Source organism: Columba livia, chromosome 18 (genome assembly GCF_036013475.1).
Source record: "Columba livia isolate bColLiv1 breed racing homer chromosome 18, bColLiv1.pat.W.v2, whole genome shotgun sequence".
Taxonomy (NCBI): Eukaryota; Metazoa; Chordata; class Aves; order Columbiformes; family Columbidae; genus Columba; species Columba livia.
The window spans coordinates 7,473,458-7,501,363 of NC_088619.1; the positions used below are offsets into that span (position 1 = coordinate 7,473,458).

The 27,906-nt window shown below is 41.7% G+C and overlaps 3 protein-coding genes across 20 annotated transcripts in view; 1 reads left to right on the plus strand and 2 right to left on the minus strand.

The window, feature by feature from the left end:
* STXBP4 (syntaxin binding protein 4) overlaps nt 1-1,216 on the minus strand; it is a 66,775-nt gene extending 65,559 nt beyond the window's left edge. For 6 of the 17 annotated variants that reach the window (XM_065034764.1, XM_065034766.1, XM_065034765.1 and 3 more), the window contains exon 1: nt 793-1,067. The gene's annotated coding sequence lies outside the window, so the exon portion shown is untranslated. The other 11 variants (XM_065034771.1, XM_065034761.1, XM_065034768.1 and 8 more) reach the window with 5 other exon arrangements.
* Nucleotides 1,148-4,661, plus strand: LOC102091483 (cytochrome c oxidase assembly protein COX11, mitochondrial). 2 transcript variants are annotated; one of them, XR_010467037.1, is made up of 4 exons: nt 1,148-1,501; nt 1,582-1,895; nt 2,451-2,576; nt 3,075-4,661. XR_010467037.1 is itself a non-coding variant. In XM_021288525.2 (4 exons), the coding sequence occupies exons 1-4, from the start codon at nt 1,148-1,150 to the stop codon at nt 3,255-3,257; spliced, it is 819 nt and encodes a 272-aa protein (XP_021144200.2). In that variant the 3' UTR covers nt 3,258-4,661. The 2 variants fall into 2 exon arrangements, 1 of the variants encoding a protein (XP_021144200.2); XM_021288525.2 differs by having other exon boundaries at nt 1,582-1,737.
* TOM1L1 (target of myb1 like 1 membrane trafficking protein) lies at nt 3,425-27,906 on the minus strand. The gene is made up of 15 exons (XM_065034778.1): nt 27,667-27,906; nt 27,434-27,518; nt 25,220-25,298; nt 20,087-20,236; nt 19,566-19,685; nt 18,248-18,355; nt 17,453-17,569; nt 13,928-14,061; nt 11,480-11,540; nt 9,935-10,037; nt 9,003-9,099; nt 8,423-8,483; nt 7,855-7,942; nt 7,502-7,574; nt 3,425-6,572 (listed from the first exon to the last, which is right to left on the minus strand). The coding sequence occupies exons 1-15, from the start codon at nt 27,722-27,724 to the stop codon at nt 6,491-6,493; spliced, it is 1,416 nt and encodes a 471-aa protein (XP_064890850.1). The 5' UTR covers nt 27,725-27,906; the 3' UTR covers nt 3,425-6,490.

Sequence of the window (27,906 nt, forward strand, 5' to 3'; positions counted from 1 at the left end):
CTTATTAAAGGATGAAAAATAATGTCATCTGAATACAAGGGAAACACCACTATATTGCTTTGCTCCAGGCTTTATCATTCTCTTATCCAACACATCTATATGGAAAATGAAGCAGTACCAGGAGCTGGCAAAGTCACTGTGTGATTCCCATCACGAGAGATGCTCTAAAGCAATAAATTCAAGCACCGCCACAGCAAAGTTTGCTACAGTGTATGGGACCCATCCCATGAAGAGATTGCAGCTGTGAATTTGCCTGACCTGAACTTATTGCTGTTTACAAACAGTGAAAGTTTCCACTTTGTAACATGTCAATATTTGTGCCTGAACAAAAACAAACCCGTACACAAAGAGAGGAAACTGACCAGTAATCAAAGCACCACTAGGGAAAAAATAATCATCGTTGTTAGTGTCCGCAATACAGAGAGCCCGGCAGCAACACAAAGGGACGAAGCCCCCTCGCTGCCCGCAGCCGCGCGGCGCTGAAAGAAGAGGAACGGGGGCACAAAGGAGACTTTCCAGCGCTTGGTCTTGCGCTCCCAGCCCCAAAGAAACCGGCCAGGAAGGTCCCGGCGTCCATCACCTCGCCAGGGCGCTCGTCCCCCGCCCCGACCCCGCTGAGGTGCTTACAGCGGATAATCGCCCCTCCCGCCGCGCCTGCCCCGGTTAACCCGCTCCTGGCGGACTTCTCGGTGTCCCCGGCACCGCTCGGACAAAGCCGGCTGGGTGCACGGCCATGCGGGGGCGGCTCCGAGAGTGCAAAAACCCGCCGCCCTCAAGGGCTGCGACAGTTACCTCGATGCGCAAACTACCGCCCAAGCGGTCTTGGTGGGGAGGGACAGACAACCGGCGGGGTCTGGAGGGATCGCCCCCGCACCTCAGCGCCGCTCTGAGGGGTGAGCGACGGGCGAGGGCTGCCCGCCCCGCTCCCGCAGCCCAAGCCCGGCCGCCTCCCCGGGAACGCGGCGCACACGCTAGCCCCTCAAACCGGCGACCGGGCGCCGGGCAGGGGATAAGGCGGGGCCGCCCCGTTTCCCCATCAGCAGCCCCGCAGCAGCGGGAGGAGGCGGTGCCCGGACTCACCCGCCACCTCTCGCGAGAAGAGCCGCGCTCCTCCGCGCCCCGGCCGGTGCCGGCAGCAGCCGCCGGGATGGGGCTGTGCGGGCGGGGCTGGGCGCGCTGCGCGGGCCTGCGGCTCCCCGGGGGGTCGGGTCCGCTCTGGGCGCTGCCGCTGAGCCGGGCCCTTCCTCTCCGGCCGTGCCGTACCGGAGGGTGGGCACCCCCGCGGCCGGAGGGGAAGGCTGGGTACGGGCTCTGGGCGGGCGGGCGAGCGCTGGCCCCGCGGGGGGCCCGCGGGCTGCGGAGCTCCAACCCCTTCACCCGCGGGCAGGAGGAAGAGTGGCGGCGCCGGAACCGCTCGGCATTGGCCTACATCGCCGCCGCCGCCGTGGGCATGGTGGGCATGTCGTACGCGGCCGTGCCGCTCTACCGTCTCTACTGCCAGGTACGCCGGAGCCCCGCAGCCCCTTCCCGGTCGCTGGAACGGGCCGGCGCGGCCCCTTCACCGCCTTTCCCTTCCCACAGACCACGGGCCTGGGCGGAACGACGGGCACCGGGCACAGCTCGGAGCAGATCGAGCGCATGAAGCCGGTGAGGGAGCGGGTCATCAGGGTGACTTTCAACGCGGACGTGCACTCCAGCCTGCAGTGGAACTTCAGGCCCCAGCAGAGCGAGATCTACGTGAGTGGAACCCTCACGTGGAACCGCGCACACCCGGACGGGGCAGCACCAGGTTCCGCCTCCCCCGCTTCAGTCACCTTGATCCCGATTTGCGAATCTGAGCTGGAAAAACACACCCCTGGGGACACCTGGCTCTGCAGTACTTCCAGTTCAGAATTGTATATACACCATAAAAATGTGCATATATACTAAATATATATAGATGTGGAGCATCTCCCTTATGAGGAAAGGCAGAGGGAAGCTGGATCTCTTTAGCTTGGAAAAGAGGAGACTGAGGGGCAACCTTATTAATGTTTATAAATATGTAATGGGTGAGTGTCGTGAGGATGGAGCCAGGTTCTTCTCAGTGACAACCAGTGACAGGACAAGGGGCAATGGGTACAAACTGGAACACAGGAGGTTCCACTTAAATATGAGAAGAAACTTCTCAGTGAGGGTGACATATTAGAAAAGCACTGTATGCTGCTACACTGAGAATAATAGAAGTCTCAGTGGCAAACTGGGTAATATTAAAAATGCACATGTATAACAGTATTGGTGCTTTTACTTTTGAATAGGGGTGAATTGTCTATAAGGAAAATAATTCTGAAAGTAAGCAGCCTGAAACAGCAAAAGAGAAAAATGAACAAGTTGTAGCTAGCATACAAAGAAATCTGTTTGAGGTGTGGAAGGCTGCAGTGTATTAAAAATCACTATGCAATTGCTTTATACAGGTGGTACCAGGAGAGACTGCACTGGCATTTTATAAAGCAAAGAATCCTACTGACAAGGCAATAATTGGAATCTCTACCTACAATGTAATACCCTTTGAAGCAGGGCAGTATTTCAATAAAATACAAGTAAGTGTGAACAAAGCAAAGGTTTCCTTTTTGTTTACATGAATGAAAATAGTTATCTATACATTAACTTTTACAATTTTCATATTGGTTAGTGTTCTTTATATTATAATGTTTTAAGAAAATAACTTGATTTTTTAAAGTGATGGTGCATCAGTTCATTCTTATCCATACTGCCTTCATACCAAGCTGCAGTACCTGCTGGTACAGTGGCTCCTAAATACATGATATTTAGTACACTTGACTTCAAGCACAGGTGGTAATGATGTGAAGTAGCCTGCCCAAGTTGCAGATTTAGACACTTCAATAAAAGCTTTTATTTTTTCCTGTAACACAAGAGGAACAGAATTGCTGTCTTACTGCTCCATCCCAGCATTTTAAGGATGTACAGGAACAGTAGAATAGGAGTTGATTGTAAAAGCTAAAGCTTTCATTTTGGTAAAGTTTACCATAGCTGTTGTTTAATTGTTGTGGTGTGTTTGTTTTTCCTCCTTCATACAGTGTTTTTGTTTTGAAGAACAGCGGCTAAATCCTCAAGAGGAAGTGGACATGCCTGTCTTTTTCTACATTGATCCAGAATTTGTAGAGGACCCTAAAATGGCTAACGTTGATTTGATCACCCTCTCTTACACCTTTTTTGAAGCAAAGGAAGGACAGAAGTTACCGCTTCCTGGATATCAGTAATGGGCAATCTCTACACAATTTGACTTCTGCTACCAGTTGTGAAACTATATTTCCGTGGAAGAAAAAAACTGCAGGAGTACTGTGCAATATGAAATTGTATTATTAAACCATTGTGGGCACATGCTGCTCTTATAAAAGCACATACTTCTATTTTTTAAGAAGAAACCTTATGTAGCTGGAATATTATTTCTTAGGAATAGTATTTCTTCATCAGACAACAGAAAGGAACACACTGTTCCTGGAAGAGAGAGGTTTTCTGAAGCCATCTTTTTACAAAGTGATACATGTTATCTGAATATGGTGAGCCAAATTTTTAAACCCAAGGGTAAATTGAGATCTTCATTTAAATACAGAGGAACAAATCAGTTTATTACACATCTAAAATTGCATTTCTGGCTCTGAAGAATAACTTCTATGTACCTGCTTTTACCTTTTAATAAAGTAACTAATCAGTTCATGAAATCTCAAAAGTAAACAAAGTGAGACTGTATTGCTATGTAACCCTCCTGTGGCACTGGAGGATACGATGATTCAGAAGATGATGCACTCTCTCAAATTATTACTGAATCAGTAGTTCATTTGGTAAGAGCAGGCTGCTCTCAAACTTATCATTTCAATGTGGAACAGTAATTTGAATGTATGTCGTATGGGTTCTATTTAGAAAAAACATCTTCAAACTTCAATGTTGTGTTCAACCCATTTAAAATATCTGTACTGCTACTGACTTCACCTGCATTCTGCAGAGGGCTGTACACCTCTACACAGATAAACTTGGCTTACGTATGAAATGCTCTGAAGGGAAAGGTAGTACATAAACAAATACTCTAAATTGCAGGCTAAATAATATAGGAGCCTCCCCCAAAACCAAAAGGAAACCAACCACATTCAGACAGTAAGTCCCACAACGCCTGCCCAGCAGCCCATCAGTTGCTCAGGGGTACCTGAGGTTCCCTGTTTACCATCCGAACACATTAGCCTATATTTATGCAACTTTTGGTCATTATCTGTGGGGTCAGGATAATAACACTTTATCACAGCTTTGCACATGAGGAGTTGCAGAGCAAGTTCAAGTGACCTCCTCATTTTCAGGCAGGAATTTATCTCGGCCCAGTATCTCATCTGCTAGGCCAGTTCTTTCTACCCCGTCAGCAGAGGAGATCTAAGAAAGTAAGACTAATGTTGGTTGGTTTGGATTCCATAAAGGTCATGGGTATATCAGAATAACTTCCAGTTAGTCTCAGTTACGTCTGCATACCATAATTTCAAAAGTGCTTTTTTTGCAAATAAATGGATGCTACCTTTAAAATGCATTATTGTACCAATTATATGTGGTGTTTAAATAGATTCTGCATGACATTCATGTCAGGTCTTCACTGTGTATTTATTAAAGTTTTTAAACATTCATCTCTCTGATGCATATGATCCAGCAGAACTTCTTACCTGGGTTGTCTTTTGTTCATTGTCTTTTTGACAGTTGTGCTGATTATGGGAGCTTTCCACACATGGCTTTATTCTGGCCACATGCTTCACAAGAAAACAAATATCCTGGCAAGTGCCAGTTCCATAAAAACATGGGCTTTTCCCTCAGTTTGAAAGCTCAAGTTTGCACAGATACTGAGCACATTCCCAATATTAAACAAGCTCTCTAACCTCAATAACGAACCAGTTCCCTTCAGAGCTTCCATCTATTTGTGACCATGTTTCTTCTTTATATATGGAAAAGTTCAGTTGGCACTCATTGGTTATGGATTGCCATATTGAAATAGCCTATTTTAATCTGTTACACTTCAATGGGCTGGGCTTTGAAACAACGCAACTAAACTGTAAGTGGAAGAAAAAAAACATTGATCCACCTCCTTTTTCAGCAGTTTTCTCAGGCTGCTGTCCAAACAATGGACAATAATACCAGAAAAATAATAATAAAGCAGCTTACCTTTTCACCTCCACTTACCAAAAACCCCGAGCTTCTTCAAGGTCTTTCGGATAGAAGTAAGGCGTTCTAATGGCACTACAGCAAGCTGCAAAATTGCTAACCATGCGATGAAACACCATGGATTCACACTAAAATACTTCCAACACTGTCTGCATTTTGTACTTGGAATACACATATAGTCTGGTAAAAACTCAAAAGTGATGGGGGTTCTCAGTAAGTGCTTGCTTTTATTTGGAATATTATGCCACAAAATTGCATAACCGACTGAGAACTACTTATCACTTAAACAGTTAACATAATAAACACTTTAAATGAAGTATTTCACAAAAATTAGCTTATCAGCTATGAACACGAACTAAGTTCTCAAATTTTATATCAATTATAAATTCAGAGAACTATACCTGTTAAAGTGCACATTTTGCATTCAGCATTAAAATAGATAAGGCACTTTAATTCTTAAAAGATAAAACTGTTATTAACAGGGTTAAACAACTTGATTAAAATAAATGAATAACTATTGCTCATCTGCATTGTAGATGATTGGTTTTTCCTTCACCAGAACAGCAATCTCTGCAGGGCAGGAACATTGAAGTAAACGATTGATCCCCTCCAATATTTACTGAGTAAATAAAAGCAACAACACCACAGGAACAAGCAGGGTTTTTTTTTTCTGTTCTGTTAAGTGTGGATAACAGCACCTTGTGTCCCAGCTCAAGTTCTTACCAAGACAAAAATTCAGCTATATTGTGGGCTTTTAGGAAGAAAACAATCTGTATTCAAAATATGACCGTAGGAAAGGAACAGTGTGTTTTCAGGTATCTATCAAGAGGATCCATTTTAGAAAAGTCGTCCATATAAAAACCCATCATAAATTTCTAGGGAGATAAGCACAGACAGCAATGAGGCCAAAATAGAAATTGGATTCTGCAGTTTCTGTAAACGTAACATTCTATTTTGTTTTGTTTGCTGCATAAAGGGGTAGAGCAGCAAAAAAAAGCAGTTGGAAGAAAAATCTTTCTTCTATAGTTGCAAGAGTCCTTTTTCTTGTGTCAGGTGTCAAGTGTTAACTTCATACGTGGGTGAATTTGGAAATCATATTTTAAAGGCCCCCAAAATACTCAATAAATAATTGGGCACATCACCTTGAAAAATACACAGGACAAGTTATCAAGGTGTAGATTCAAGTAACTCTTCAACTTCCACAAAGCTTAATATTCTGATAGTTGTTTGTTGTGTCCGAATAGCAAAACTGTTCTGTTATTCACTTGTACGTTATAGGAACTGCTGCACAGGACCAGCATCAGCAAAAGGCTTCACCTCCACCTTCAGCATCCTTTTTAACTTCTGCCTTCAGCATGACATCAATTTCTTCATAAATAGCTCTGAAAGAAGAGGAACAGGGAGATTCCTGCACCACAGTTGCTTCATTTAGACAAAATGCACCAACAAAATCCTTCTGAAGTTTGAACTGCTAAGAGTTTATAGTCCCTGCCTAACAGGGTAGCACCAGTTGTAGGATGCCCAGGTTTCCATGGAAACAAAGAGCCAATCCCATGGTGCTTCTGTGGTTAAACATTTCATGAGATACCTCTGGACATCATGACTTTTGATGAAGTCTGGAAATGGGACTGCAAAATGCAAGTGGCCAGCATGCCACGGTCACGCAATTACTAAACCAAACTTTGTTGAGGATTTTTCTACCTCAGAATTCGATGGTTCCTCAGAAATAAGGTTTTGTGTAATGGCTCAATTTTTTTGCAGTTCACTGGCAAAAAGTAAAGTTCTGCCATCCGTTTAGTTTCATATTGGTTTTCTATCTGACTGTCTGGCCTCTGGAAAGCCTCAGCACCCACTCCCTTTTGTAACTTACATTTAAATTGAGGATTTTCTTGATATGCAGTAGAACAACGTCCTTAAAAAAACATGATTGCAGTGAATAGGAATAACTTCTGTTACCTTGCCATGGAACTACCTGTGTTGAAGTGCCAATCAGCTTCCTCCCCTAGGACAATTACCATGTTTTATTCACCTTTTTATGTCACTAAAGAGGATTTTAGTAGCTAGTTTTTGACACAGCATTACTACTTTTTTACAGATTCTGTTCAATGAACACACTACAGAAGTTTATTCCTTAATTGGTTATACCCAATTATCGGAAGAAAATTTACAAAACATTAGTACTCCAGTTGGTCAGTTAAGAGTCTGAAGAGTGTGGTTTGGTTTATCACCCAGAAGAAAAAGCCATCTCAGAAGCCTTCTTACCTTTGGCACCTAAGAAAACTGTAAATCATCTATTTTAAAAGTCACTTACTCTGTGGGAGCCAAGGGATCAAATTCCATTATCTCATAGTAATGACTTGACTGTGACTTGTTCTTTGATCCAGCTGAAGAATAAAGACAGGCACATAAATCCATATTTAAATGAAAAGCATGCTTACTGCATGTTACTTTTTTACATCTTCCTAAAAGTGGCAGATTAGCTCCGACATACCTAGTTGTTTTAAATGCTACAGAGGACAGATGCATTTAAGAGAAGACATGAGGAACATGAGATTTTGTTAATGGCTGTTAAAGGGTGGGAGCAGCAACATTATGTAAAGCCCTTAAGTTCTAGCAAGCAAAATACATCTCCATGAAGGTTAGGTGGTCTGCTTTATTCCTTACCTGCTGGTGATGGTCCATTTAACGATGTAGTATTTCCAGTCTGTAGATTTACTGGATGCAGAGGCACTGGGCTTAAGAGAGTGGCCAACTAAGGACACCAAGCAAAACAGCACATCACCATGTTATTCTGCGAGAACTGGTTTGACTTAACTTCCATAAGTGCTGACTTCTCTTTAGACTCTCAAACTATAGCAGGTAAATTCTAAGGTCAACAGTTACCAACCTAACTTATCGCCATAAAAACACTAAAAGATGTTTTGAACTTATCTGTAGCACATTCATGTGTGTGGAAATACTCAAATACACAAATAATACAGCAACTGCTTTCCGCAAACCCCCCACTGAAATTGTGCTGGACCTAAGAAAATATGCTTTCATATTAGCATCTGTGGTAACAGAAGAGGAAAGTTGGCCTGGTCACCAAATACAGTGTCCCCTGGTGTACAGAGAAGGGCCACAGAGTAGATCTTTGTATTGCATTTGGACAGTAGTCGGGGTAAATCCAAACAGTTCTCATTTTGACAGTTGCCAGCAAAGAATGATTGTTCTGAACACAAGTGTTACTCACATTGCTATATGAGTGTCCAGCTGTGTTGCTTACACTATTGTTTTGTGCTTCAGTTGCAGATCTAGGAGAGAGTAATACATTGAAAGTGACTGAGAAACTACCACAACTGTACATTCTGCTTGTTATATTATTTTTTTGCTGGTCTGTCTTTACCTTATGACACAACTGACAGCAGCATGGGCACATGGGCCAGCGGCCCATTCACATAAAAAGTCAGGAGCTACAAGGACACCTCTCCTACCTTAATTCTTCTCAATGACATATACAACTCATCTGTTTCTCCCTTTCGCTGCAACACTGGCAACACTCAAGCAGAAAGTCATAATATCTCAAGTATGTTTTGACTGTTGAGATAAATTTATGCCTATGACTAAACACTGCTGCAAGAACAGTGTAATTTCAAGCATGTTAAGCAAGGTCTAGCACACAGGTAGTTTTCACTTGTTTTACTGGCCTAACGTGGAAAAGTAGTAAATCAGTGTTCTCAGAGCATTCTACAAACTCATTAGATGAATTACAGAGTACTAATAACTCTGAAGATCTGTTATCCATTACCATTTCTTGATAAGAGATTACTCACGGGAATTGCTGAGCTTTTGTAGCAGTTGGTAAATCTAGCTGTGGATAAATTGATGGATGATGCCTGTTTTTATCTTCAGGGTGTGCAGACACGCAATCTGAAATTCAAGGCAATAATTAATGATCATTTAAACATTATTAAGTGAATGTTAGTTACTTGTACTATGAACATTGATAGGGTAAAGTTTTGTTTGGAAGACATATAAAGAATCTGAAACAAATTGCTGTTTATAACATGAGAAGCAAAATCTTAACTCTGAGAAGGTTTTAGATGCAACACATTTATCTCCTTTAAATGTCCAACACCATCATTAATGCCATACATGGTAGATACCACTTAAAACTCCTTTCACTATTTCTAAAAGATGGACATGGAATTATTGGCATTTATTCCTGGGGGTACATTCACACCTTTAATTTCAATATATGGACTCCCTTAGAGTGGATAAAGGAGGAACTTCTGCAAAGTCAGGAGCTTTACTCACTCCTCTGACTATGGACAAAGTCTGAAGTTAGAGGAGATGTGAACAGTTTTTAACACCAAGCGCCTCCTGAAAAAAACTTTGGAAACCAAGAGGGCATGAGAAAAGCCAATCTCTGTTTTGTCCTTCCAAGTCTACAGAACACACAACTACCACAGTATTCTGCAGGCTTCATTGTAATAGGAACTGGAGCATGTTCTACTGTTCAAATTTAAGTAATGGGGAAAGAGAAGATTCTTGCTTCCACTGTAAACAAATCACAGGAAACCTTTTACTATCTTTTTTTCTTATATACATTGGTTCTTCTTTTAAGGAGATATAAAGAACATATTTAAAGTTAAGGATAATTTTTGTTTCCTTTCTTACAAGAAGCTTCTTGATTCCTCCACTATGCTGTTGTTGGTTTGCTTTAGGACACCAGACCACAGGGAAATGCGAATTCATCACTTACTAAGGCCCGAAGGAGATGCTGCAGAGGCAGTTTTCGCCACTGTTGACACAGGAGAGAGGTCCAGGAGATCCCTTGAGGGCGCTGATGGCTGTTTGCTGTACAGCTTCACATTAGAAAAGGAATAAAGCTTGGTGAGTTTTTTTTTGTTTGTTTGTTTTGAAAGGAACTTGTTAAACAAATTGCTGTTTTCACAGAATATAAGATTTAAAATCACAGTAATAAAATTTGGCAAGTATGAGAGAAGACCAGGAGAGACATATATATATATATATATAAATATATATATACACACACACATATATTTTTTTCCTCTTTTTTTGTGCATGTGGAAGATAGCCCATGAAACAAAACAATACTTTCTAGAAAATACCAGTTTGAGCAATGTTGCCGTATCAAAAATTTAAGAAAAACAATCCTGAACTAGGAGTGGGACTCAATTCTAAACAGCAATTGTCAGCTTACTGAAATACAGGTTTGACATTAACTTTCTGATTGATCTTGAGCAATTATTTTCATGCCACTTATTTGTGTTTTAATACTTGATACACACTTAGGAGACTGATTTTTTTCAGTCCTGTTTTGGATAGGAAAAGTTCAAAATCGTGACAATGTTTCCTAGACACAGAAAAGGGTTTCCTTTGTTTCTCCAGTGAATGTATTAGAATTAAAAATGTAGCCAACCAAAGATCTTAATAAAACCATATGCTTGAGTCATATGGGCTTGGTCACACCAGATTAACAAAAGAAAAGATGTATTTTAAACTCGGAGACTCCTGAGGAATATAAAAATGTTCAGACTGCACCATTTGGACTATTAACTAACCCAACAGTATATCCATCAAGCAAAAACATCCACCCACATAACCAGAATGTAGTAATAGCAGCTGTTCAAGGAAAACAAGATCATCATCTACCTTTTTCTTAATAATTGTCAGCTGTATTTCAGCATTCACAATGCAGTCATTTTCATATTGAGGCCTAGGCAGCTATACAATTATGGCTTAGCAGAAGCAGAAACGTGCAAAACTACTTTGGGCAACAATCATTAACAACCATAATTAGCAAGGACAATCATTAAAGATTTGCTACAAGCTATTATTCATAATTCAGAAAAAGATTTGACTCAAAAAAACCCCCACAACATCAGTAATAATGAATTCTAATAATGTAGTAATATTTCAGTCTATAAATGCTTAACAAAGAACAAATGAAAAGAAACATCACAGTTCTTAATTTTGTACATTGCAGATAATAGTGTTTAGCTGTGGAGGTAATAAACCAGCATTTGAACAGATCTCTCTCTCATTTTCCTGACCAAGCTTCCACCTTAGATTTGACATTATTTGCTATTTTATTTACGTGAAGTTGCATTGAATTCTGCAAGCGAGGCTTTAGAAAATCCACGAGCAGCACCAGGCTGCTCCCTCCTAGACCTCTCAACTAGAGAATAAAATTCTGCGTATATCAAAAGTGTATTTTTCACAATGAACACAAAAAGGAATATTTACAGTCCTGCAGTTCACAAGTTCATCTGTAATTACTCACCTCTGCGCGTTCACGTTGTATCCTCTGATTCTCCAAAAACCGAACTCTGTTCCGAGAGAACCTGTTGGAGTTGCAGAATTAACTGTTCATTCTGACATTTCTGTGATGTCGTTCGTAAGAGCAGGAAACCAGTTATGATCCAAGTTTGATTATCAAAGCACTACAGGTGTTTTTCTCTGTCAGCACTACAATGTGACTCTCTCCAGCCCAGGGTTGTGGTCCTCTCATCACCTCCTCTAACACCAGTTGGTTTGTTCCTGGGCTCACTTTTGGAGACAGAAACCTGTTTCTTCCATAACAAAACCAAGGCACAGCTGACAATGAAGTTGGCCTCTGTTCATGCCAGATGAACATGCACTGTGCCAAATCTGTCTCCTCCTGACCAGAAGACTCTTCCAACCGAGCTCCAGGAAGCTTCAATCCTCAGAGATTCCCCATGTTCCCTCACACCATCTCAGGACAAACCACACATCTACTCTGGGACACAGCCCTCTCATTAGTTCAGGCATTTGAAATCACCTTTTACAAGAACTGGAAGCCAGAAAATCCACCTGCATGAATATTTATGTACTGGGAGTTGTAACAGCGCTGCAATGGGTGCAGAGGAGACCCAGCCAGTGACATTCAGCACCCACAAGGTCCACCCATTTCAGAAGTCAGAGCCTTAAGCGATACAGACATGAGACGATCTACACAACTGCATTTGCTATTCAGGGTTACGATACTGGTGAGGCTCACAAAGACTATATATATATATATATATCTATATGGGTAGGAACACAAGAAAAAAAGCATTCCAACTGCAGAACATAAATATTTATCCGAAATACAGGGAGAACCAACAAATTGGTGGAGCCACTAGAGGGAGTCATTGTTACACACACAAGGCCGGTTTATTGCACAATGGTGATTGCTCCTGATTTAATTTGGACTCTATGTTAATAACCAGAAACAGAGAATGCAGCATGACTTGTCTTCAAACCATACACACAGTATGAAACAGATGCAACTTGTTAAAATTAGTTTGTCCTTTACACATCTCATTGCTCAGAGGGAGTTCCAAAGAACAGATCTTCTGCAACAAACACTAAACAAATACATTTTAATACTTATCAACTCTAAACCAGGAAGACTCATTGCATATGAACTATAACATTATAGTACTAAAATGCAGTTTTCTGTCCAGTTTCACAATGACCAATTAATTGCTCCTTCAATCACCAGTTGAGTCTCTCATAAGGAATTTATTGAATGATACCCACAAGCCGCTATTCACAGTTCAAGAGGTTCTTGGCCTTGCCAGTATTCAGTAGTCATATAAAAACTATAAGCCCACATCTGATTTCAGTGGATTTATGGAAGCTGAACAGAATCCTATTTTTGCTTTACTAAAACGAAAAACTTCCCAAAGCAAGTAGTGAGCACACAAGGCAGTTGCTGTAAAATACACTAACACTGCTGAAGACACAAAATTTAAGGATAAATGAAAACTAAACATTGTCAAGATTAGGCCTGAAGTTTGTGCCAGGACACTTAGAAAAATTAGTGATATTTTCAGTGCATCATTCAAAAGAGGTTTAAAAAGGAAAGATGACTAAATTCTAGATCTGTTAAATTTAAATAATGAACCATTGTACTTGATGCATAATGATTTCTAGAACATTTCTTAGCCATGGAGGAGATAAACTACTTAACACGGAAGGCTAGTTCCCATTAAACCATAGTAGTCTCCATGAGTATATTCACTATGATGTTTTGGGAAACAGTACTGGAATTCTGAGTTTGAAACTAATTCCTGTTTTGCTAGCAGCTAGTCATGCTACCAATGATCTCAGAGACGAACACACAGGATGTTAATGCAAGCACTGCAGTGCTTCTGTGTGTAAAACAAACAAACATTTTCTGCTGTAAGACAAGTAGAACAGCATGTTTCAATCCAGTTGAGAAAAATCAAGCAACTCTCTTAAGCATGCAATGAGGCAGAATGCTATTCCATGGCTGGTTTCTGCAGTAAAGCTGTCAAAGTTGCTTAAAAAGGAGAAGAAAAATATTCTTTCCTGGAAGTATATACACTTAACAGAGATAAGGACCATCGCCAGTACCAAAGGATTTATAGCAGACTGGTGACACTGTGCACCACCAAAAAGGAATGTCAAATACCAAAGTGACTTTTGCTTACGTGCCTCCGTGCCTCCATCTGATTTCCCTGTCTACGCTGTTCATTTGTTTTGTCCCATTCTAATGGTTCTCTAACTACTTTTGCAAGCAATGTTTAAGGGAAGGCAAATACATAAAATTATCTTTTTTCAATATATATATTTTTTTTTTTCTAGATAAAAATCTGCCTTCTTTTTGAGGATCAACATTAGGTGTAGGGACCATCTGTGTCCATTAAGTGAGCTCATTCACTTACGACACCAAATGTGAGGAGAATGGCCCTGTCCTTACCTTTCATGTCCCAGGAGGACATTATTCAAATCTTCATTTACTTGTATTAACTCAACTATCACATCTTCATTCTCCACTGTCACCAGCAATTCCACGATCCTCTCCTGCATCATCCGACAGGTCTTATACAGTTTCTGCCAGAGGAAGAAAAAATAAACTGTAACTGCGATCACCCAATTTGTTCAGTTCTGGAGAAGAATGATAAGATGCTTGAGCGCTGCAGACTCACAAGTATCATTCCTTAATTTATACAAACCATACACATACCAAACGTTGAAAATTATGCTATTTGCATGTCTTTGATCACTGCAAGGCAGGTTGACAACTCCTATCATCACAGCCAACACTTCTACCCCAACTCAAGCCCTACCTCTTGACCCACCTTTATTTTCCAAAGATATCTCTGTCTCTAAAGTCAAAGTTACAAATTGCAAAATAACACCACCACCTCTGGGTGATGCAGAGCAAATTTGATTTGATCTTGTTTGAAGCTGATTAAACTCAGCAGGATGCTTCACATGGATGTGATCCTGTTCAACGTCTGCTTGAAGAAAAGAGAACAGTCTGAAGGGCAGGAGTGCTCCGTAATGCAAATCTTGAGCTCTAAGAGGGGAAGTCTGGATGCACTTATTCTACGCACTTTTTGAGAAAGTAACGCAAACCTATTAGAATCAGCTGATTGGGGAATGATGAGAGTTTAGTGAGCAGAATTTTGCATTACTGCCAGTTGAAATGGAAGACGGTTTATTTATATTCCTCTCCACTGCAGATTTGCATGTTCCAAGAAACAAATTCTTTAGCAACAGGAACTTCATCTCAGCCAACATTTCCCACCCCCCACAGCGCGTTTGCTGGCTCTGCTTAAGAAAAAAGGAAAAAAGAAAGAAAACTACTCTGTTTGCACACTACTATTCAGAAATTGTTCTGGTATCGTTTTCAAAGTGATCCGATTTTTCCTCAAAAACCCCATATACTTCGTGTAAATAAATGATTTATGTGAAAAGAAATTTTGCACCCCTTTGCCAAATCTACATAAGGATTACGAGTCTCGTACCTTCCAGTCGTGTATCTTCAGAGCCCGGGATAAAACACCCAGAAATGTATTCAGTTTAACATCTGTAATTTAAATTTGAAACCTGTCCACACTTTACTATCTGATTTGCATTTAAAAAAGTGTGTTGTTTCTTATGACTCCATTATACAGGCAAACTTTTGAATAAAGAAACTGAGATACTCATTTCAAGCATGGATTTGCCAGGTTCTGTTCCCACCCAATGATGCCTGCACTCTTACGTGTTGAAAACCGGGGTTTTACAACGATCGACTGCCAGCTGGTGTAACGATCACCAGAGATTCCAATGAATTTGTGATAATTCTTACCAGCTCATGATCTGGACTTAAATTCTACATTTCTATCAGGTATGTCTATGCACTAGTTTGTGATTCTTTTCGGCGGACACTGCTTCAGCTATTCTTTAACTACAGCTGCTGGTCGGCACAAGATCTCGAGTGAGATCTGCCACCTTAAGCCTTGTTCAAAACAGGGTGGAGAACAGGAGGAGCTTAACCACTAATGAAGCCACAGAACTGAAAATATGTTGCACTGAGTTTACCCTAGCAGAATTTTTTTATTGAGAGATTCCAGATAATCTGAAGGACTGAAATTTAATATTTGCAACTTAAAGCCTAAACAAGCAGCTCTTTGCATAAAGGACATTGTTCTCTGAAAACAAAAACCTAATCCGAACAATCCTGGTAGAGCCACAAACAAAAGAGAACATTAAACATTGCTAAAGCAACAAGCTTGCCATGCTTGGTGCTTTAAACCATCCGGTGCAAGGAGGAAAAGAACAAAAAGAACAACAGTGAAATTAGCGCAGAAGGAATGAGTTTTTAGTCACTCCCCCACAAATGGGAACTCCACACCCTGTCCTCAAACTTTTGCCAACAATTTTATTACTGGGAGCGTCAATAAGAATCCACTGGTTTACTGTGGCAACCTAATCTGTGCGCCAACATGCCGAAGGGCCGCAGTAGGAGACAGGAAACCAAGGACATAATTTTCCTGTTTCACAACCCGAAACGCTTCCCCTGCCATGGATGGACAGAGGCAGCCGAGCACACCAAACCAGCGCAGTCTCTCTGGCTGGTTAAATAATCGAGGCCAGTTTGCACCTTGGCAACCTCCCTGATGGCAATAGCAGTACAGAAGTATTGTTTATAGAACAGCCATAAGTCGGCTGATTAGGTGGCGTCCATCACTGGCACAACCTATACTCTATCCTCCCGTGCAGGCAAAACAAACCCTCTGTGATCTATTACAACAGCTGTTTGCCTTGACTGTGTTTAAAGCCTACTCTGCTCACATCCTGGCTTCACAGGCCCTTCCCTCCTTGGACTTCAGCTCCACAGATCTCTGCAAAAGAGACAGTGTTGGAGATACGAGGAATTCCCAGGGGAAGAAAAACCACTGAGAGGTTGTGTCTGTCTCCTGTCTGGTTCCCCCAGCCCAGCAGCACTGCCTGTAAAGATGCAACAGTGGCAAACGGCTGCTGTCTCTGTATCTCACCTCCAGCTGTGAACCAACCCATAAACAGCACAACCTCAAGGGCAAACCAACAGCACCCAATCGGGGTTCCTGGCAAAGAAAAAATTCTCCACTGGGCAATAAATGCACACCAAAGCTTGCAACAATTAGCTCAGTTCTCCAAAACATTTAATGCTGAAAAATTACCAAAAATGCTTCCTTATCATAGAAGTTCAGAGGCAAGTTTAGAAACATAAGGGTGTGATAAAAGCTTTTTAAATTCTTGCAGACAAAATGAAACAGAAAAATATCCATTGATATAGGTCACTATCGCAATACTGAAGTAATACTGCATTTTAAATTTCTAAAATAGAAAATACAGCACAAGCAAGTAGAAGAAATGACGTCACAGGAGGAAGAATGTGTGCACGTTCACTGTCAAATCTAAACTGGACTATTGCAATACACTTCCTCCAGGCTACACTTTAAGAGTACATGGATTCATCTATAGCACAGTGAGCTCCCAGTCTTTGAGGTCACGCACATAAAACTAATGTTTCATATTCTTCACCGGCCTTCCATCTGCCTTGAAGGTACTGGTAATAATAAAGAGAGCACAGAAATCTCCAGGACGGATATGAGAGACTGTGTCATCATCTATTTTCCCACAAAGCAACAGCGTTCAACTGGAATGTTCTCGGGGCTGTTTGACAGAACATGTTTAACAGAGAATGCTCTATTATGAAATCCCTTTGCCCTTGGAATTCCCTAAAGCTTAAATTTGCATTGCAAGCTGTATTTTCCTTTCTTGACTATCTATAATGATATCACGGGAAGGTGAAGGCAACAGGGGAAAGCTGAGCAAAACCAGTGACAGAAACCTGTTGTTGGATTCTATTCGGCAATCTGGATCCAGATGTTACAAGAAATAAGACATATTTTAAAATCAGCTTTGACTAAATCAAACCAATAGCCCCTACCAAAGAATTGTCACATACCTGTAAAAGATTCATATCATCTGGATTTTCAGAGCCAGGAACATTTTCTTTCAATATTGATGACATGACTCTCACATTCATTTTTGCCATATCCAGTTCACTGTACAATTTCCCAACCTGTTAACAGAAGAGAATACTGTGTAGGTGAACTGAGCAAGCAGAATAATTCTTAGCTCTAGTACATACTTTCTTCCGCCTTAGGTACAATATGGGCCTAATTAGCATTATTTCACTCTAGTGACATACCATGAAAACTAATGGAATTAGCTTAGCTTTTATATTCGCAATCAAACTAAGATCCAAGGATGATAGTACTGCTCATTTTCCTTACAGTTAATCCCTCTTGATAATATTACTGTTAGTCTTTTTAGTTAACCACAGGCCAAGCAGGAATGGAAGTAAAGTGTCCTTTCCTTTCTGCCTTTTATAATAATCTCTTCACACAAGCCTTATGCAAAAATAAGTTTGGCTTTCTCACTTATCTTTGAAGTAACTTTTACCGATTTGCATAACAACATTGTAAGACATCATTAGATATGCTCATGCTTGCGTAAATGATTCCACTTTCTGGCTGGGGTACAGCATAGCATTTACTGAACTCACTTCTGCCTACTTTGTTTTGGAACACTGCCGTATAAAACATCTTCAGGAGAATGAACATAAATCCCCAAATACAGAACAATGCCACTTGAACTGATGGTCGCTACCAGTGGTTTAAGCACCCAGGTTGTCACAATCGCCCATCACCAGTACATTTCCATGGACCTGCCCCCCTCTAAACCTGTGGTACTGCACCTGCTCCGCAGTCAACAGTAACGTTGGGCCTGTGGGAAGAGGCAATAAGGAACGATTTGCAGGATTAGCAGAAGATGGTGATGACTTTGTAGAGGGCTGAGATGAAGTCTGAGGAAAGATAAGAGAGCAGAGCTTGGATTTAACAAAAGAATTGAAGAACACATCCAGTTGAGAGAGCTGCAAAGCATCTTTGTCAGACTAGACAACTAGGCATTAGCTTTCTCATAATCAATACTCCCAGGGAATTTGTTGAGCAAGGTCTACAAGAATAAATCTAATGACCATTTTGTAATGAATGAGGCTTGGAATTCAGATACTTTTAAAATGGGTTTACAAGGAAATTCCATCACAGGATAAAGTGGGAAGGCTAAGACCAGGCTGGCTCCTTGAGCTCTTAAGCCATCTAACAGCTGAGAACCCTTCCCAAAGTGCCACTACAATTTTACAATGAAGGATAGCTTAGAATACAATCACACTTGGAAGCAGTGGAAAGGTCGGGTGGGTAACTCTGGGTGTCTGCAGAAGATGAACTATAAAGGCCTTCTGGATCAAAAAGCTGGAACACTTCGTCTGCAGAAAGCTTTACTTGCATTGCAGTTGAATTAAAAAAATCCAAATCCAAAACCCAGCCTGCACACTTCAAGTCCTTCACTCTCTACAGACTTGAGCTAAAAAATGCATTCAGGTCTGCTGTTGCTGAGATCAACAGAAGGTTTGCAGCTGATTTTAACTGGCAGATACATGTGGTACAGAGATTAGTCTCTACTGTACTTGGTGAGAAAAAAAAAAATTGTCTATCAAGAGCATTCTCCACACCGCTTGTTCAAACAACCTTTCAATACGTAAGCTTTTGTACATTCTGCTATTCAATAAGAAAAACTCAGGATAAATCTGAATTATTCCTATCTGCTCTATCTGGATCTTGCTCATTTTAGTTGAAGCTTTCAGAAGTTGACAAGTTTGGAGCACTCAGCTTTCATTCATTTTGACGTAAACGGCATACCAAAATCCTTTACACACTTTGAAAGCCTCAAGTGAGAGATGATTCCTTTTTGAGAACACATCCACTCATCTGAGCTTTGAAATAAAATAAACAAACTATTATATAGGCCAGGTTTCTTTGTTGTTATCTTAGCTGTTATAACAGAAACTGTTTTCTGCTCACATGCTTAAGTAGGTTGGTCATATTGTGCCCTGGAGCACTTAAATAAAAAACACAACAAAACAAACACACCTCCTTTATCTACAGAGCTCAAACAATTAACACATCCTGTTGCTGATTGACAATGGTTAATGAAGTATCCTTGTGTATCCCCACCTTGGGTCCCCCTCTGCTGGTGGCAGAAGATGGAAACTCCACTCCTTTCTTCAGCAGTTCTAGATAAACTTCTTTTACTTCGCTCACATCCACCATTCCTTGGAAACCTCGGGCCCACGTCTAGTTTCGAAATAACAGGAACAGAAATGGACAGTCAATGGGTCAGACAAGCACCTCTTAAACACGTGATCCTAAAGGCAGGTCAGTCTCTCCATCCACTCCCCCTAACGTGACTCCACTGGGAGCAGCAGGAACCACCACAGCTCCACAGTCACCTCTTGTCCTGCTGGCTCAGTGGGGACACAGACTGGGACAGGAACAGAAAGGGTGGAAGTTGATGGTTTCCCAGTTCCCTCCCCGTGTCTTCCAGCCTGTGCTACTCCTGCACGCAGCAGGAACAGCAAGAACAGTCTGCCTGAGGAACATGTTCCCATGAGTATGTTATAGAACAGAAACGGGCTGCATCATTAAACGTTTACCATGCCACAGAGACAAACACTTACTGTTTACTCCAGACTTACCATCACAAAGGTCAAGATTTTCTCCTGCAGGTCAATTGGCAGGTTGTATCTCGGATTCAGCAGTTTCACCAGCTTGTCTTTACAGAAATCTTTCTTCACAACTAACGACTGGAATCTTGGGCCACAGTTCTCTATACACATGTCAAGCAGCTGCACACACAAAAAGCTTCTATTAGATACTAGGAAAAAAAAATCCACCAAACAACTTGACTGCTTTTGTTTCCTTTTGTTTAATTTGTTCCAAATGTTATGGGGAAGTGTACAAATGGATATGAATGGATTATTGCCAGCCATCTCAGTAGAATGTCTGATGAGGTTACTACAGGGAACAGTAACTCACTGTGTGCACTGTTACACCAACACAATACAAAATGAGATGTGTTAGCCAGAGTTATACTATTTTTTACAGAGAAGTAGGGTCACACTTGTTTCCGTGTCATAATAATTACTGAACACATGGTACCTTAACAGCGTGAAATTTGTCCATAGCTTAAAAAACAACTTGTATGGATTTAGTAATAGAATTAGTTCACTGCCTAGCACATAGGTACCCTGGTCTGACAGATTCTGAAGAGCTCTACAAGAAAATAAGGCTACTAAATGCCTGTCTTTTGATCCGCCCTCTGAGAAACTAATGAAAAAAAAAAAAACCAGAAAAGAACAAATTCAACAACTCAGAGCACAATTTCTCCATGCGTTTTAAAGGTCACATTGATTTGAAACAGAAGAGATGAATGGTTCCAATTGTCAGATTCATCTTCACGGAAGAAGTCTACTTCCAAAACTCTGCTTGGAATGCTCAGAGCAGGATCCCTGCAAACAATATGCCCGCCCTACCAAATACAGCACTATGTGATAATGACATAATACTTCTCCTTTGTGTACCTGAAGGTGACCGATTATAATTCCCACATTACAGTAGAGTTATCAAAAGCTGTCACTGCATCCCAATCACCTGAAATCAGGCCAGTACAAGACTCGATGGGAAACTGAGGTCAGATCAGGTGCAGAAGCAGGAACAGAACTTATCTTCCCTGGCTCAGGAGATTGACCACAGGATTATGATGCCCCATGTAGAGAAAAAAAGTCACTCTCGTGCTTTTTGCTCTTCAACAATATCTCTTTACTTTCCATCCCAATTTAAGAGGGAAGATAGAAAGGTGAAAGCAAAGGGCAGAAGTTTAAAAAAGTTTGCAAATTTCATAGGTTTTGAGACAAAACTTCCCCTGAATCACACAACAGACAGATATATTCTCAAAAGGCTACACAGAATTTAAAGGATGCTGTTGTAATCTTGATAAAAGTAGGTTAAATATACTTTCCTATTCAGAGCAGACTACATTTGACTAAGTTGAAATAATTTTAGTAACTCATTTTCTAGCCTCAGGACTTGGGGATTTTTCTCCCAGTGTGATCACGAACTTATGGGAGAAGAGGCTTAAAACCAGAAGAAAATATATTGCTGAACTGAAAACAGAGCAGAACAAAGAGACACTGACAGACTGCTGTGCACAAAACTAACTGAGAGATAATTACAAAAAAATCTTGGCTCGAATCATTATTTTTCATTTGAAAGAGTACATGAAACATATGCTAATAAACCAAATCATTTGCCTGCGCAGTACTTCAAAGATGGTCTGTGTAAAACATTTTCAACCCAGTGCATGGGAAATTTGGTATGCTACTCCCTAATATTAATTCCCTACTTAAGGGACTGAGTATTTACCCTCTGAATGAAAGTACTGAACTAATGGGTCAGATCCTCCACTCAATTATGCCGGTACAGCCCACTCACTCAGAGTGAAACTCAGCTGGTGTAAGAAAAAGAAGAGCTTGACTCAATTATTTTTAACTGGACCATTCATGAACAAGCCACTTTCATGGTAATAACACCTTTCGTTGGAATTTCAGTATGGTTATTTCACATTGCAAATAGGACTTCAGCTTCCCAAGCAGTTCCATTGGAATGAATAGATCCAAGGTGGCCAAGTCAACCACTGCTCCACACAGCACAATGGAATCTCAATAGAAACACGTTTTAATAACAGAAAGGGCAAATTAACTTCAACCAAAGCATTAAATGTCCTCTAAATTACAGGCAAGACCTTAGAACTGTTAAAATTGAGAGCTGCTTCTTTTATTCCTACTCAATGTCCTTTTCTTTTCCTCTTTGCCCACATATCCCATGAATGTAATAAAATTGACTTGGACATTTTTGATTGGGGAGCAGGAAGGCTCCCTCATGTTTTTGTTTTTCAGATGCTCTGCTTTGTGAAATGTTAATTGAACAAACGAAAATCTGAAGGCCACATTTGTGATGCTATTTTGCTACTTTTTTTTTTTTTTTTTTTTTTTTTTTTTTACATCTGAAAACTTACATAATATTAAAAGGAAAACCAGAAAAAAAGCCTAAGGCAACAACCTGCCCCCCCAAAAAAACCACAACTTTCCAAAATTTAAATCTAACCAACAACTTCCTTTAAAATATTTTCCAACTACATAGTGCAAAAATGAAACAACAATTTCATCTTAAATTTCTCCCCATTTCTTTGTACGTCAGAGTGTGCGTGTGGACACAGGTACAGAGTGGGACATGCTCAATAAACTGCTCCTGCATGTGCTGTTCATCTCCTAAGACCTTACAGGCACCAGAAGTTGGGCACTGTGTAAATGCTTTACAGACCCAAGGGAGACCTTTGGAGACAGCTGAACAGGTGTCTCGCTGTGTAAACAGAGTTTAGGTATCCAAAGTCTGCTAGCAATAGGAGTCAAATAATGCATACGCACTTTGTTGGATTCCTGCCTGAAAATCCTAATCCTATTCACCGTGACTGACAAATCACTGCTGCCGAGCCTGATCTCATGGCTTTATCAAAGGCTGTGCATGGAGCAACTCCGTGTTCCGACACGCACACACCTCGATCCATGTGACTCCGCAAGCAGCAGGTAAGGTCCCTAGATCAGAGTACACAAAGCCAAGCCACAGCCAACACGTTATACAGCTGGCACTCACCCTTCCTCCTCCGAGTAAATAAACATGCGCCTGTGAGCCAGGAGGAGGAAGGCACTGTTGAGATTTAACGTCTCGATGACAGAATCAGGGCTAACACGCGCAGTCATGCTACTTCAGATGAAGACTTTCACATTTCACTCTTGTGTGTATTCTCTGGGAATAAGTTCCTTTGGCAGTTTCATTAGAAAGATTAAATTCCAGAACTTCAAGGTTGAGTAAACAAAAGTGGACCAAAGTACATTCCAAAAGAAAAGTGATTTATAGATCCATTGCCTTCTTAGTTTTATCTAATGTAGGTAGGAGAGACAATTTGATGTAAAGTTTCAAAAGCTGGAAGACCACATTTACTGGAGGAAACATAGGCAATATCTTACAAAGCAGGAAGAGGGAGTGTTAGAGGAAAGGCTGGCACTTATTTAAAAAGAAGGAATTAAAAAAAAATACAGAAGAACAAACAAACAAGAAGAAAAAAGATCAAGGAACTCAAGAAGAAACCTGCAGTCAGAAAACAGCAACTGGGCCAAAAGGATGTGATTGACTGGGAGGTACAGTTACATGTGTACATGTGAGTGGGTGAGAGCAGACTTGGAGAAAGGGACCAGGAAGGGTAAAAAAAACAGTGTCAAGCTACAAGCACAACTGAAACGTGGTACACGCTCCACCTGTAAGTAAATACCATAGGCTTCCAGGTCAATGTGGTAAAGTTCTTCCTTGGATACATCTGAAACAAGATTCTTTTCCCACTATAATGTCACCTTGGGTATATCTGCAGAGTAAATATCCAAAGGGCTCCAGAAATCCAAGCATTGGGTTATCCTAACTCCAGCTGACTGTGTTAGATACTCAGAAGAGGACTAAGGTGCACAAAGACTGCAGGAGAAAGCAAGCAGATCTGATACAGGATTGCAATTACAGTGGAAACCGCATGTTTCTGTTATGCAAACGCATGGAAAACACAAAAGTTGACTCATGAGACAGTGGAGGAGGAAGCCAAGAAAGAAGTGTGGAAGTGGAATGAGCTGAAGGCATATACATCAGTATGTGTAACACATTTATCTGCATCTCTAACTTATCAGGAGACCCTTGGGCAATTGCTAAGTGACCTACAATTCAACAATGTCAATCACCCATCTTCCTTAATCACTTCTCAGCATACATTGATATAGATAATGATTTTGCACAACAAATACCAAACCCATGAGTAGCACCCAATGTAATGCAGACAGGCCTCTACAACATCAAAAAAAGGAAACAGCAAAGAAAATACTTCTAGACAAATAATGAAAGACACAAATCCCCAACAGCTTACAATACAAATGGTATGATTGTTCTCAGAGCTGCACTACTAGTAGTCAAGAGTAATTCAAGTGGGGAACCTGGGAATTATGACACTGTTGGGAAGTTCCTGCTACTGCCTTTGTTATCAGTGTGGCGGAAAACGGAGAGCTATGGAAACGTACTCCTGTAAATCTTAAATTGACTGAAATCACAACACCCCTCCAAACTCTGGGACAGTTTGGAAACAGTCAGATGCTGAAGGCCAGGTTATCTCAAGTGAGGACATTCCCAGCCGCTCCGACCTTTAGTCATAGCATCTAAATCTTTTGTGGCTGACCATGTGCCTCGCTCCCTTGCTTAACTCACTACTGTTACCCTTTCATTCAAGCTTCTCATTTATACACGATAACACCTTTACAAAACAAGTACAGCACATTCTACCACGCTGCATACCACGCTTACTTTAACTAAGATCAGTACCACAAGGTGACTAATGGAATGGTCAAATGTGGCTTTTACGTACTATCCCAACCTCTGTATCTTTCACAAACAGGTGGGGCACTCAGAGGGACGGTCACTAGAGTAAATAAGGATTATACTATTTTACATAGCACAGGTTTGGGGCAAGGGGGGAAGGCTACATTAAATTTAAGAATTTGAATCATCCAGGACTCCACGGAACACAAGTAGACCATCTGATCTGCACTGTGGTAGTGCTGTACGCACAAACAAAGACAGAAAACATCTCGGAGAGTTGCATCAGTGATAATTTGCATGCCGCCTTATCGTTTAAAATGTTTTCCTTCTTAGCGTCTAATTAATATAAACATAGCTGTACTTACAGACAGGGTAAGCCTGATTTCCTTATGGTTACAGTTTTTTGAAAGCTTTTTCTTTAGTGCTTTAACCGCATCTTTAGGCCTGTGACAAGAAATTAAGTAGAAAAAAAGTTACCAGTGAAGTTTGATTGTTTTTCTACTTCACAACTTCATCCAACAGCCAAAAATACTGGCCTGAGATATGGGACTAAATTCATCCCTGTATTTACACCCACATAAAACTAGAGCAATTGTCCCATTGATGTCAGCAACATCACTCCAGTGTTGAGCTGGAGTAACAAAGCAGTGAATCAGGTTTGTTACTGCAGACTGTGTATTACTCCAGAGAATTGTGCAGAGAAATAAAGTTATTCCCCTCTACAGTTTCTTCCAAAACTATGTTATTTCACTGCTGTACAGTAGATTTACTTATCTAGCATTTATTGCTGTGAAAGGGAACAACAATTATCAGCTGTATCATGTATGATGCAATTAAAAAATATTCTCCTGGGAGTGCTGTCAGGGGTAGAGGTGTCTTGGTCAGCTTCCAATCTTCTAATTGCAGGATGCTTTTAACTCATCTGAGTAATTATCATGTACGGATGGACAACTCATTCCACCCCAGAGATAGTGGCATTTCTGGCCCAGTCATTTTGATTTCTATATATACACCCCATATCTTTAAACTATCTTTGTAGGAGGAAAAGGGTGGAAGATGGTATCAAACTTATCACGTGCAGGAAACAGTTTTGCCTGATTACTATGGGCTATCTATAGTGTTCAATTATTAGGGCCAGCTCAACACTCGTGATCAACAACAACAAGATGTCTTAAAGTCTCTTCAGGATCTCTCTAGTACCTCAGATGGAGCAACAGGCATAAATACAATGTTTCAATAAGAAAAAAATAAATCTTTGTCAAAAAGGTTTCAAAGCCAATGAAATTAAATGGGTATTTACCATTACTGCATTTTTCAGTTTGAATGTTGTATTTCACCAGAAGAAAGAAGAGACTGCTCTATTTTGCTTAATCCTTTGTCACGCCCAGTCATACCAGTTGAGCATCAAGTGATGGACAAGAGCAGAGAAGAAAACTTTCCTTTGCAGAAAGCTGTACCTACTACTATTCCATTCCTGCTTCTCTTACTGAAGCATCTGCAAATGCTCTGGTCAGAAGCTGCATATTGCATTAAAATAACCATTTGCCTAATTAGATACAGCAGTTCTGCTGTTCCTCGTATCCTGTTACAGAGTGTGACTAGTAGTAGTTGCCTAGGAGGAAGTTCTGAGGAGTTCCTCTGTAAGCATAAGCTGTGCACAAGAGGAAGTAGTTTATTTAAAAAAGCTCTGTTGCGTAGAAGCTCTCCATAAAAACTAACGCTGAGGGTCAAAGCGTGCTGCTGCTAATGGCAATGAGCAGAAGGGAGTTATTACCAACCTTCCAAGCTCTAAGAACCACAGGTGAGAGTGTGGGCTTCAAAAAAACAAAAGGAAGGAAAAGCTGATAAGAAAAAGAAACCTGCACAGAAACCAAGGCATACCTCAGTCTCCTGGAGAAAGCTGCCCAGTTGGTGTTAAAATCTGCCGCTGCTAGCAGCGAGATCTTGCAATGCAACGCTGCAGCAGAGCTCACACTAGAGTAAATCTTCTCCTCCTCTTATGAGTGGGAACAAGGACACACAAAGCAGCAAGTGGCTGAGCAAACCAGAACGGGGCCGTTCAGTGCAAGGAGCCACTTCTGTTCCCAAGAAAGTGCCTAACAGGGAACTGTGATTCAGTCAAAAGCACAGAGTTTTAAATAGTGTTGTTGGCAACCAAACGCTCAAGGTCTTTTCCAGGCTGGATGTTGCAGAGCATGGGGGTACTTAACTTCAAAAGTGATACAGGCTATATGAAATATGTTCAACTTAGATGAGAAACCTACATTATCACTAAGGCTTGTCTATGGGGAATGGACCACAAGTCTAATCCCTGCAAGTCCTGATGGCTGAGCAAGAAGCACCAAAATCGGCAAAACTCTTCCTAGAACCAAAGTCACCTGCTCCCTGCTGCTATTTTGTTCTGGGTAACTTTACATAGGCATTGCAGGCCACCTGTTCATTGTGCCCTGCCCTCCAGCAATGCTGGTGGCTACCCCTGTGATAAAACCCGGCTGTTCTCATCTCCCCCAGGAAGAGGGGACAGGTCACAGCGCTGCCGGTCCCTCTGACCCCGGGACACCCCCCCGAGCCCCACTCACCCCTCCTCCGTCGCGTTGATCACGTCGCAGATGTGCATGAACTGCCCCCACTCCTCCGTCTGCAGCGCTCCGAACGTCGCCCGCTCTGCAAAGCCAAGGGGACCCGCGGTACAGCCGGCCGGGGACTCCGAGCGCCGCCGAGCCCCGCCGGACCGGCCGGGAAGAGCGGGGACGTACCGTCCTGCCGCCTTCCTCACAGGGACCGGCGCCTCCCGGCTCCCCTCGTTACTCACCGATCAGGCTGCCCACGACGGTGCTGAACGGGTCCTTCGGAGCCTTCCCGAAAGCCATGGCCGCTGCCCGCGGGGTCGCGCAGCCTCTGAGGGGCAGCCCCGTCTCGTCCCGTCGGATCCGGCCGCTCCCCTCCTTCCCTCCCTCCCGCCCCGCTGGTCGCTCCCTTCCTGGGACGGGGGTGGAGCCGCCTCCAGGTGCCGTCGCGGCTCCCGGTTGCTGATCACACCCGGGCCGGGCGT

Excerpts from the sequence above, each read along its gene's own strand:
- TOM1L1 (XM_065034778.1), bottom strand. The coding sequence starts at position 27,724 with ATGGCTTTCGGGAAGGCTCCGAAGGACCCGTTCAGCACCGTCGTGGGC. Across the intron at positions 11,541-13,927 it reads GTCCTCCTGGGACATGAAAG|GTTCTCTCGGAACAGAGTTC; the intron begins GTAAGGACAGGG and ends CAACTCCAACAG. Across the intron at positions 7,575-7,854 it reads AAATGGACCATCACCAGCAG|CTGGATCAAAGAACAAGTCA; the intron begins GTAAGGAATAAA and ends TTTATTCTTCAG.
- LOC102091483 (XM_021288525.2), top strand. The coding sequence starts at position 1,148 with ATGGGGCTGTGCGGGCGGGGCTGGGCGCGCTGCGCGGGCCTGCGGCTC. Across the intron at positions 1,738-2,450 it reads CCCAGCAGAGCGAGATCTAC|GTGGTACCAGGAGAGACTGC; the intron begins GTGAGTGGAACC and ends TGCTTTATACAG. Across the intron at positions 2,577-3,074 it reads AGTATTTCAATAAAATACAA|TGTTTTTGTTTTGAAGAACA; the intron begins GTAAGTGTGAAC and ends TCCTTCATACAG.